General features: G+C 36.6%; 1 protein-coding gene across 1 annotated transcript in view; it reads left to right on the plus strand.

The window, feature by feature from the left end:
• Positions 1 to 12727, plus strand: part of Spred1 (sprouty related EVH1 domain containing 1) — an 81606-nt gene that overhangs the window by 44827 nt on the left and 24052 nt on the right. The window contains exon 2 of the mRNA XM_040746019.1: positions 1187 to 1361. Coding sequence (XP_040601953.1) covers positions 1187 to 1361 — 175 coding nt within the window. The remainder of the gene's footprint in view (positions 1 to 1186; positions 1362 to 12727) is intronic.

The following is a 12727-nucleotide window of genomic DNA, read 5'->3' on the forward strand; positions in this document are numbered from 1 at the left end:
GAGAAGAGAGAAACTATGTAGATTTTATAATTTTTAAAAAGTAAAAAAATAATGGGAGCAACAGAAGCAAGGGAATAACTTTGGACAAGTGCAGTACTTGTGTGAATGACAAGAAGCAGCTTAGAGTATGCAGTGACATAGTTAAGAGATATAGAACTGTTTTGTCGAATGTCATTTGATAGTAATAATTAACCATAGATCTAAGTTGTATCCAGTATACTTTTCTAAGTCTGCATGATTCATTATATAGACTTAGAAATGATTTATTAATCATTAAAAGTTTGAAAACTGAGGGCTTACATGTCAGTTGTATAGGACACTTAATGCATTAACTGAATATCCTAGCTTTTTTGTTTTTATTTTTCGGGACAGGTTTTCTCTGTATTGTTTTGTGGAGGCTGTCCTGGAACTGACTCTATAGACCAGGCTGGCCTTGAACTCAGAGATCCACCTGTCTCTGCCTCCCGAGTGCTGGGATTAAAGGTGTGTGCAACCAACACCCGGCCAACATCCTCGCTTTTATGGAGAAAGTTATTGTTAATTTGGGAAGAGCATTATGAAATGGAACTAATCTCTTTAAGAGTAGAACCTTACGAAAATGAAGACATGAAAGGTTTCCACAGATAGGTTTGATTGATGAGTAAACAGAATATTCCTCTTATTTATAAAAGTGATATAGGCTCAGCACTGGTAGAAGTTTTTAAAAACGGGCTTCTAAGTCTAATAAGCATGCGTATTTCAGTGTTTTTTTTTATAATATATTCCAGAACAGTTGGAAACTTAGGAACAATTAAAAGAGCTAAGATAAATACAGTAATAATTTATCCTTGTTGTAATGTTACAACAAATGAATATATATAGGCAAGGTGACAAATTCTCTCTAGGACCTGACCTGTGATCACATGTGCAGGGTGATCCGGATATGCTGTGTCTACCCAAATGATGAATTGAAATAGGAATCCTGTAGTCTTATGAGTTGAACCTTCAAAATAAAGAACAACCTTCAGTTTGTGGGTTTCCCCCTTCTAGTTAGGTTTTCCCCCCTATGGCTTATTATGGAAGTAAGTAATAAACATACCAGTTACTACATAGTAATTACTGTGGTCTTTGGCTTCTCAAGACCAACACATTGGCTTTCTTGTTGTTTTATGGAAAAGCTAATTCCTGATCTTTGCATCTGTTTTAGTAATAGTTATGCACGAGTGCGAGCTGTGGTGATGACCAGAGATGACTCAAGTGGTGGATGGCTACCACTCGGAGGGAGCGGACTGAGCAGCGTCACTGTCTTCAGAGTCCCTCATCAGGAAGAGAATGGCTGTGCGGACTTTTTTATCCGTGGAGAGAGACTCAGGGACAAAATGGTAATGAATAATATAGCTATCACTGGGATTTCAAGATACTTTCAGAAGAAATGAATTGTCTATTTAAAATTCTAATTGGTATATCACTTATGTGAGAGTTAATTTTGTCTGTGACTCAATGATTATTTCTTGGGAGTTGTTTTTATGTTTATGTTAGAGACAGCAATATGTGATTGTATCTGGCTGGATCTTGACAGTAATGTACACATATTGCATGGGGCTGCTGTTTTACTGTTTAGATTAACTCCATCTCCTCTACTTTCTCCTTGTTCCTTAGGCCAGATATCAGCAACTCCTAGTCTGAAGGACAGATTCAGGCATGCCACTACCTGTTCTTTTTACTTGCTTTTATTCAGACCATGAGCTAATGATGTTTTTTTTTTGGGGGGCGGCAGGTGTTGTTTGTTTTCAACATTTTCAATCAGTTGATGAAAGCTGATCATGGTGGCTCATGACGGTAACCTCAATTGTTAGGAGGCTGAGGCAGGAGAATTATGATGAATTGAGATCAGCCTGGAGTACATAGTTCTATGCTACCTTGAGCTACTTACACAGTTAGACTTTATCTCAAAAAAAAGCAAGGGTTAGTAAAGTCAAGGAATCATAATTTTGTGACATAAAATTATGTGAAATCAAATTCTCATGTCTATAAACAAATAATTAAAACTTTTATTTGTATTTTATGTATATGGGTGTTTTGCTATATAGCTTCTGTTCACTACATGCATATCTGGTGCACTCAAAGGCAGAAGAGGGTGTTGGATCCCCTAGAACTGGAGTTACAGGTAGTTTGGAGCTGTATGTAGTTGGTGGGAATGTAATTCTGGGTTTTCTGGAAGACAGTCAGTGCTGTTAAGTGCTATGACATCTCTCCAGTCCCAGTACAGCTTGTTTTGAGTTTGGCTGAAGTAATTTATGCGCGTTACTGTTTTCACTCTATAGACAATTCAGTAGCAGCAACAGAGGCCTTAAGAGTGTGGCCCCTTAGAGAGGAACTTTGCTTACTTCTACCTTAGACTACCGGGATCTCAGGCTTTCTCTCTTAGTTCCCCATAAATTTATTTAGCCACATAAGATTACCAATTAGCCAGTCTGATTCTCTTCTTTTTTTTTTTTCATTTACTTATATTTTATGTATGAGTGCTCTTCATATAAATCTGCATGACAGAATAGGGCATCAGATCCAATTGTAGATGGTTGTGAGCTACCATGTGGTTGCTGGGAATTGAACTCAAGATCTCTGGAAGAGCAGCCAGTGCTCTTAACTGCTGGGCTATCTCTCTAGCCCCTTCCAGTCTCATTCTTAACAGGATTATTTTCTACCCTTGTGTATGTTTTCTTCAAGAAAAATACTTTAAAACGGTAGTCTAGTGCTTGATGTTAGTTATCCTTTTTAAATTAGTGTGGAAGGCTTATTCTCATTTTATCTCAGAGCCAAAAACTACCATGTATGAGAAGTTGAGTAACATTAGTATTGCTTTTGTATCAAGGAAAGAGCATATATGTAGAAGCAAAGTAGAAGTAGTATTGAAAATTTCTTCAGATCCTTTAACTAGAAATCCCTTTACACATATTTGTAGTTTGAGTTCATAAGCATATTTAGTCTCTGTTATTTCTGTCAGAATGTTTGAGATTTAAATAATTCTTTTGTGCATGAACATTTTGAATTCAACTTTGTTTTAGATTGGAATTTAGATTTCATAATGCTTTTTTTACTGATGGATCATTTCAGAAGCTTAGGAAGTTGCTAAACTAATTTTTGCCTAAATTTCTCCCATGGTTGGAATTATCCTAAATTATCTTGAAATCCTCCCAAGAACACTGTTTTGTAGGTTTATAATTACTTCTTCGTGGTACACATAGCACAGTGGATCACAGTTAACTAGAGTATGTTCAGCTTTGTGGAAAACTCCAGTTGAAATCAGAGGAAGATAGAGTAAACTTAACCCATCACCTCACAAAGTTTAAAAGTCGTTTTGTATGCACATAGAATGGTGTCTGCATTTTCAGTGTGGAGATGCTAGGTAGTGACCATAATGCTATGGTAAGTAGTTTGTCTAAAGTAGAATATTTCTAATTTGATAACTGAGTATGTTGAAAAATAAGTTATACATTTTAGAAACTATGTAAAGAGGAAGGAAGGCTCTAAGATGTTTCTTGTGGACTCTTTGGTAATATTTTCTTAAAAATAGAAGTTAAATATGGAATAAAAATTAGAGGAGAAATATTTGTTAGTAAAAGTGTATCAATAGGAAAAGATGTCTTAAATATAAGATAAAGCTTTGAATATATTAATTGAGATGTTTACTTAATGTTAATTAAGGAACTCAAACCAGTATAATTTGAAATGCGGCTGATCTGAGGTAGCTCAGGTTAATGGAGAAAGTGAGTGTTCAGTACATGGTTTTACCATAAAACTGCAAAATATGAACCTGGGATTCAGAAGGCAATCTCATTTCCAGCAGTAGGAGATCAGGGAAAGAGAGCGCACATATGCAGACACAGAATCTCCCCCTTGGATTAGAGGATCATCCATGACTGTTAGTGACTTGATACGTTTTCCTGCCAGAAGTACTGACCAGGAATCAAAACATCTGTTGTTTCGCCTAACCACTGACTGCTTGTGTTGCAAGGAAAATAAGCAGATCAAATGTGAACCTGAAGGAGACATGGCTTTCAGTTGGAAGGTTGCTATGTTTGTTTCAGAGATTAGCTGTAATGAAGCATTTTAGGTTATAGGAATTTAGGGACAAAGGTATAGGCAATAAATGACTCATGGGTATATCTTGAAAATACCAGCATATACAGTCTCAAGGCAAAGGAGACAGGAGCATTGAAATCAAGAAATAACAGGCTTTCTAAGATGGCAGTGTCTACTTCTGTGACTTATTTTGTTGATTAGTTTTATTCTAGGTTCTGGGTTTTGTGTTATCAAAGGCTCCCTTACTGCAAATCTAGAAACTATAAAATTCTTTCCAAATTAATAATTGCTTTCTTTTAAAGGTTTTTCTAGTAAATAAATATTGTATTTTAATAGCTTTCGATATGAGCCGGGCGGTGGTGGCGCACGCCTTTAATCCCAGCACTCGGGAGGCAGAGGCAGGCGGATCTCTGTGAGTTCGAGGCCGGGCTGGACCTATAGCCTCCGAAACAATACAGAGAAACCCTGTCTCGTAAAACCAAAAAAAAAAAAAAAAAAAAAAAAAAAGCTTTCGATATGATAATAACGTAGATGCTAGGAACTATCCTATGTTCCTTTGTGGGCTGAATCTTAGTGTTCAGTCCCTTAGATGAATTTTAGAAGTGAAGTTCTTTCTTTAGACTCCTAAATGAACTTGTGCCCTTTAAGAAAATAAATAGCAGGAAGAGTTGCACATGGCCACTGCTGACTGAGAGACATACTAGGTAATATTAAAAGATGCTTATAAGACCCTTGAATTAAAGAAAGGCAGCCCCCTCCCCCAAGTGATGAACAGAGCCTTGCTTTAACAGAGGACTGACTTTTCCACCTTTGATTTGTAATTGTTAGGCTGTCCAAAGGTTATAAAGTGGCAAGAAGAAAGAAGATATAGTGAGACCTTCCTTCCTAAAACAGGAGAATTGCTTAAGGTGCCTTGAAAACAAGAACAAGGTTATAAAATAGTAATCAATGTAAACATTGATTAGTGAAGGTAATTTTGAAATGAAAAAAGGAAAGTCATATTTCTCGTTGGGAAATTGAGAAGATCAAGGAATTACTTTTAGGATTAATAAGTATTAGATTGTGGATAAGCAATTTATAAAAACTTAAGTTTCATTAAACTAGTTTTTTATCTCTGCAACAACAACAAAGTGGGGCTTTTGCCATCTATTGGAGACCAAGACTAAATTAGAATATTTCCTGGGAAGAAAATAGAATAATTACACAATGCCAATCACTTCGTTTTAAGTGACACTAACCCCCTTTCTATAGTAGGGAAATCTTAAAACACCGATGTCTTTCCACTCTGGGCTACAGAACAGGAATTTCCTGCTAAGCTTTCCCATGGTATCTCTGAACTCCACTGTCAAATGGCAATGCTGTAGGAGTGTGCTCCATTAAAAGCTAAAGGACTTCATTAGCTTTTATTTAGGGCTTGGCCTTCTTGGCAGTCCTGTCTCCTGAAAGACACTGTTGTGTGAACTAGAATATCACAGGAAGATGGGAGGCGTGAGAGTAGAGGTGTTAATGCTATTTCGGTGTGCCGCCTACACACAGGAGTCCCTCTGCTGATGCTGTACCTTCAGATGACAGTCTCTGACTTTCACTTTCCGCCCTGACCTTCACAACTGCTCCCTAGAGCAGCTCTTCCACCTCTGGACCTTCCCCTCCTTCCAGAGGGCTCTTTGCCATCTTGACCTTCTGGCCTTCTTTCCAACAGGTTCTCCTGATACAGTTGGTAGTCAGGGCTGTTCTGTCCCATTGGGACTCTGTGGTTTCATATCATTCCTACTTTGCATTTAAATTTTGTACCTATTCAATTACTTTGCCTGTAATTTTCTAAGCTGACTAAATTCCTCTATCTTTGGTATTTTTACTATTTATCAGCATTGGTTTTATTTTTCCTATCTGGTAAGTTTTCTCACTCATTCTGGGCTAGGCAGTAAGTTGGTGACTTTTTATATCAATATAAAAGCAACATCATGCAACATGGCCTTTTAATAGCTACATTTTTAAAGCTTAGAATATTTTGAGATTGTATTTGAATTATATTTCTTCCTTTCCTTTCTTCCCTCCAAACCCTCCTATGTACCTCTTCCCAATCTCCTTCTAATTCACAGCCTCTTTTTTATCAGTTGCTATAACATGCATATATGTATTTGTATCTACATACATATTCCCATATATAACCTGTTGAATCCATATAATGTTACTTGTTTTAGTATTAAATTTTTATAGGTGAGTTGTCTTTCTAGCCATGTAACACATAATTTGTCAGCAGATGTTTGTGCCAAATCCAGTTAAAAGAACTGGGATTATGTAAATAAATTAAGAAATCTCAGTTCTCAGAGTATATATATTCTAATGACAGATAAGTAAATAGTAAAGTAAGCAGCATGCTAGGTAGTGCTGGAAGAAATGCTGCAGGGAGTGTTTTCATCAGGAAGATAGGTGATATTCAAAGAGTAGCCAATTTCAGGTTGGCTGAGAGGACTGGTTAATATTTGTATGAAGATGACTTATATTTTAGTTTGTATATTCAGTTTTCCAAAGCTTGAGCATTCTTAAAGTAGGATGCAATTATGATGTTTGTTTTGTTTGTTAACAATAGTCATTAACCTAGGGATTAACTGTGATCTCTACTTGTTCAACCAGGCTTTTATTCTTACTTCATCTTTGTCATCTGTCTTTTTTACCTTGCTACAGATAAGCCTCCTAATTTTTTTCATTGCCCAGTTTTACTTTGTAGCATCTATATTGTTTACCATTGTAAACCTTCTAAAGCTTGGAGCTAATATAATCCTTTGTAATTACCAATAATTTTCCTACAGAGAATATTACTTTCTTATGTCAAAAGAAAATGATCTGGCCCTCAACCATCTCTATCTAATCTGTCTAGCTGCATTTTTCTCAAGGATAGACTATCAATTACCTTCATATTATTGCTTTAATATTTACGGATAAGATAAAGCAATACATATTAAACTTCAGAAAATGCATGCTCTTACAGATGGAGCTAATGGCCCCAGGGTTAAGAGCACTGGCTGCTCTTCAGAGGACCCAGGTTCAATTCCTAGAACCTACATGGCAGCTCTCATTCATTTGTAATTCTACTTCTGGTAGTCTAGTTCTCTTTTCCTGACCCTGTGCACCAGGCATGCACACAATACATAGACAGACATACATGCATGCAGGCACATAAAATAAATACTCATGCACATAAAATAAATATTTTAAAGTTTAATTAAAAAATTCTGTAGAAAGGAGACTGTCAGTAGATGCTCACGTGTTCCCAGGTAATGGTAGAGAACATATTTCCATTCTGTTGCCACAAGCCAAAAATAGAATTGGATGAGATAGAATACTTAGAGAAAATCAGCTTTGCTGTGAATAAATGGAATTGGGACAAATGTCAGCAGTGTTGAACCAGCCTGTCATTACCTGTGAATTTCAGGGTCAATCCACAGATACAGAAGTAAACTACGCAGTATCTTGTGGACATTTGTACGTTTTGTGACTTTCTTTCAGAAATAGTTTTACAGCAGTTCTTTAATGTGGCTTATACCTTTTGAAGAGGAAAAACCCTGCCTGTTACTGTTACTGTTTGCTGTCTTTTAGAGCCTTGTGGTACTTGGTTCCTGAAAGTTATTAGGATTGGGAATTGGCCAGTTACCCTTCTGGCTTCCTCTATTTCCTCTTTCAGACAACTTCATCTTTCATACTTTAACCTTTCTTTAGCCCATTTATCATATTTCCTAAGATCCGGTTGTGTGTTTTAAATGATGATCATCAGTCTGCTCATTAGTTACTAAACTTGTTCTTCGGATTCTACTATATTGAACTGATTTAAACTGGTGTGTCACACTCATTAGTTATATTGACTCATCTTTCTTGCCTAATGCTTGTGCATCATACTGGGTCCCCCATCCTGATACTCTTCTCTTTACCTTTGAACTGTAGGCTGTTTCTTGTTTCACTTTTTGTGGTGCTAGGTATTGAATGCAAGACCTTATATTCATTAGGCAAAAACTTACTACTGAGCTACACTTCTGCCCAGGCTACTTCTGCAACCTTCTTAATTACTGAATTAAAGTCCAAATCTTCAACTGCAGTTATTGGTGCTGTGACTAGCTTTCTCCACTACTTTTATTAGACTCTAAATTTAACCTGACTGTCCATACTTTTAGTTGACTGGTTAATTATATCACTCCTGTCTGTATTTAATCATTTACTGTTTTCTATGTGCTGGGCTTCCTGCTCAAAGGGTCGTAATACAATATTGATGGGATGGCTTCAACAACAAAAATGTATGTCTTTGCAGTTCTGGGTGTCGCAGTCAGATCAAGGGTGTCCTGCTTATGTTTCTGATGAGGGCACTTTCTTGATGGCAGACTCTGTTCACCAAGCCCTCGGGCCTTTCATTACAAGGACATTTGCTTCATAACAATTTAGGTTCTGTTTGTCCGGTCTCATTTGACATTTGTCACTTCCTCACAGGCCTTGTCTTCAAAGAAAACCACATTGGAAGTTAGAGCTGCAGCATAGGAATTTGCAGGAACTCAGTTCATTTCCGTGTAGCTTCCTGCTTAACTCTTGAAAGTAGGCAAACATACTTTCTTATATTATTTAAACTATATGTAAAGAGTTTAGTGTTTGCTGGCACTAGTTGTCCTTGTTATTAATTTCTTGTAGAATGTGTTTTTGCTCAGTTTTTGAGAAGTATAAATGGTTTATCTTTAAGCCATTGGGGTATATTCTTTTAATCTTTTTCATACATACATAAAATCTCCTTTTTTTTTTTTACCAGTCTTGGAGTCTTTTAAAGTTTTTTGTGTAATTTTTCTTTCTTAGGCACTAAATAGACCTGTCTGAATAATGTTAGGTGCTATTGGTGATTAAGGGCCCTTGTTTTCTTTGGAATTTATAGACTTTCTAGGTTGTACAAGTATGATGTTGGCTGTTAACTGGAGAGATACTCTTTATTGTGGATATAGCACTTTTGTATCCCACCTGCCCCACCAGATTATTAATGTGTAAATATAGCATAAGCGATCCTGTGCGTATCCAGTTTTCTCAATGATGGATAATATTTTCTAAAACTATATTGTTATACTAGAATATTCATACAGACAACTACCATCAGATTTCTGTTTTATCCTTAGTCAATTTTAGATCCGTAGAACTTAATCACATAAATTAACATTCACGGTCACGATACAAAGCAGCCAAGGACTTCTTGTTGATATTTGTAGCCTGGCAAGCACTGATTTGTTTGTTCTCTGGATAATTTCTATGATTTTTGTGTTATCAAAATGGAGTTGCAAGTGTGCAATCTTTCAGGATGATCTGGTTTTCATTCAGCATAACCTTAAAAGACTGTCGTTTTTATTAGTATTTTGTAATATAACCATAGTTTTTTTTATCAATCATTGATTAATGAAGGACTTCTAGGGCGGTTTCATAGATAAGGCTACTGTGAGCATTTATTTATATACATTTTACCATACACTTATGTGTAAACATAGCTTTTTTTCTAGGATAAATGATCAAAAATACATTTGCTAGATTATGTGATAGTAACTTGTTTAATGATAAAAGAAGCTGCCAAACATAGTGAAAGTGGCCATGCTGTGTTAAATTTTCTCAAGAGTACCTAAATTTTGTTCTCAGGATCCTTGTAAGCATTTCATGGACTTTCAGTTTTGGTAATTAGGTACCTAGTGAAAAGTCAAAGTCAGTGTAGGTTTAGTTTCCCTAGTAGCTAATAATAACCTTTCTTGGTGAGGTATTTGTTGTGCCCATTTCCTCATTAGGTTACTTTGTTTCTGTTGAGCTTTCAGTGTTTATTCTGTTCTAGATACTACTACTTTGTGGGAATATATGCTGTGTACCTGTTTTCATTCTTTAATAAGCTCTTACAGAACTTTACATTTTGATAAAGTTCATTTATCAGTTTTTCTTTTAGTAGACTGCAGTTTTAGTGTCATATCCACAAACTGTTCTCTTGACTGGTTTTTGAGGGTATATCCTATAGTTTGTCCTACAAGTATTATAGTTTTGTATTTTATATTTAAACTATTGGTCCATTTTAGATTAATTTTTACTTAATGTGATATTTAAATTAAAATTCTCTGTCTTTGGGCAGGATGTTAAGGCTACGATTGTTTTTCTCTGCAGCATTTTGTTGAAAAGGTTGTTTGTCCTTCTTTGAAAAACCTTTGTCTTCCTTTTAGATGAGTTAAGCACATCTTTGTAGGTGTCTCTTGTTTTCCTACTCAGTTTTCCTGCAGATGCTGAATCCCATGCTACTGTACTGTGCTGATATCAGCATAGATACCTAAAAGAAGGAGTCCTCCCCCTGTTTTCCCTTTTCAAGATTGTTGTAGCTCTTACAGTCTTCTCCTTCTGTGTAACTTCTAAGTGCTGGTCTTGCCTGTCAGCAAGAAGGCTTATGGGACCTTGGCAGGAATTGAATTTACAATGAGTCATCTAATCTCTGTTTAGATCTCTAAGTTCTTAAAATAAAAAAAAAGCATATTTATTTTGTACTTTTGACATTAAGTTCCTTTGTTTCATGGTTTTCTTACCTGCTAAGATTTTTGTTACAAACTCATTTAAAAAGTTAGGCCTTGGTTGCCCCACATAGGATCCCACCCCCATGCTTTCCCCTTCTCACTCCTCTCGACCTTTACATATGTAAAACATGTTCCCCTCATGCGCTGCCCTCCACTCTTATATGTCCTTCGTTTCCTTTTTGATCCTTAGGGTTGTCTGATTCTCATGCTGATTTCTTTGGTTCATTGGGCATTTAGAAGTAGTTGTATAGTTCACTAGTGAATTGGGTTATTTTCTCTCCCTTTTTTTTAAATCCTAGAGTATGCAGTCTGTGTGAGTCTTTTGTCAAGATATATCTTATATTGTGATAAATTCATTAAACATTGCACAACTTAAAAGGCCATCTTTCATGCATTTGTTTCCAGTGTGTGGGTGGCAGATGAAATTTGATGGTCTTGTCCAAATCAACTTTATCCTTCTTACTTTGAATCTGTTTTCTCACAGTTCAAGAAGCAGAGGTCCTCTGCTCGCTTAGTCCTCTGCTCTGCTCGCCTTCTCCATTTTATACAGTCCAAGATCCCTTCCCAGGGCATGACCCCATCAACAGTTAGGATAGATGATCTCACTCAATTAATGTAATCAAGATAATTCTCCACAAGCCTGGCCAGGGCCCATCTCCTGTGTGAATCTAGATTCTATAAACCATCACTCTGAATACTTTGTGTGTTACCTCAGTTAATTCTTCAGAGTAAGCTGGACAGTAAGTGGTAGACATGGGGATCCAACCCCTCTTGGGTGCAAGGCCCAAGTTACTATACCAAAATTCTTTTTCATGCTTTGGAAGTGTGAGTGTTATGTTTCTGTTTGTTCTGTTTTTCATAACTCAATATTGCTATTTGGATACCTTACTAAAAATACTCCTGTTTGTTAACTTTATGTGATAAATAATCATCTTTGTCAACCTAACTGGATTTGAAAATCACTGAGGAAACACACATCTGGGCCAACGAGAGTGTTTCCGATGGTTTAACTGAGGAGGAGGGAAAGATAGACCCAGAATGTAGGCTGTACCATCCTGTGGGCCAGGGACCCAGGCCGAATAAAAAAGGAACAAGCAGCTCAAGTATTCATTTTTTTTTTATTCCCTCCCTGACTACTGTGGTCCCGTATGTGTGACCAGCTGCCTCATGCTACTGTCACAGATTTTTCCTGCAATTATACATGTTGGCCCCTCAGACTGAGTCCAAATCAACCCTTCTTTCGTTTGCTTTTCTCATGTGTTTTGTCACAGCAGTGAAGAAATAAGCTAAGAAACCATCCTCCACTTTTGTTTAGCACTGCCTAACAGCACAGAGACCTCATTTTCCCTCTTTCACTTTAATACTGGATTTTAATAAATTGGTGATAGAATTTTTTAAATTCCAGAGTGTAGTTGGTTTTCTTTACTCTTTGCTCTTGGGGAGGGGGGAGTCTGACACCCAGCTCCCAAATAAATACACAGAGATGTCTTATTACTTATGAATGCCTGACCTTAGCTTGGCTTGTTTCTGTCCAGATTTTCTTAAATTATCCCATCTACCTTTTGCCTCTGGGCTTTCTCTATTATATATACCTTTCTTCTTACTCCATAGCTGACTGTGTGACTGGCCCCTGGTGTGCTCTTCTCCTTTGTTCTCTCCTCCCTCTTCTCTGTTCTCCTATTTATTCTTTCTGCCTGCCAGCCCTGCCTATTCCTTTCTCCTGCCTAACTATTAGCCGTTCAGCTCTTTATTAGACCAATCAGGTGTTTTAGACAGGCAAAGTAGCACAACTTCACAGAGTTAAACAAATGGAACGTAAAAGAATACAACACATTTTTGCATCATTAAAAAATAGTCCACAGCATAAATGTATCTTCAACTAATATTCCACAACACCAGAGTTTTATATAGTTTTATAATTAACATCTCTTTAACCTTAACAGAATAGGAATAATACAGTTTTATTTTCTAACATAAGTATACTTGCTAATGATTGAGGTAAAAAAAAGTTATGTGACATTTAAAATATGGTTCTTTAATTTGATCTTTGCTGACCAGCCACATTCTAAATGGATTAGTCACAAATTAGGGGGTTATTCTGACAAATACTT

This window comes from Mesocricetus auratus, unplaced genomic scaffold, assembly GCF_017639785.1.
Source record: "Mesocricetus auratus isolate SY011 unplaced genomic scaffold, BCM_Maur_2.0 Super-Scaffold_100004, whole genome shotgun sequence".
Lineage (NCBI taxonomy): Eukaryota > Metazoa > Chordata > Mammalia > Rodentia > Cricetidae > Mesocricetus > Mesocricetus auratus.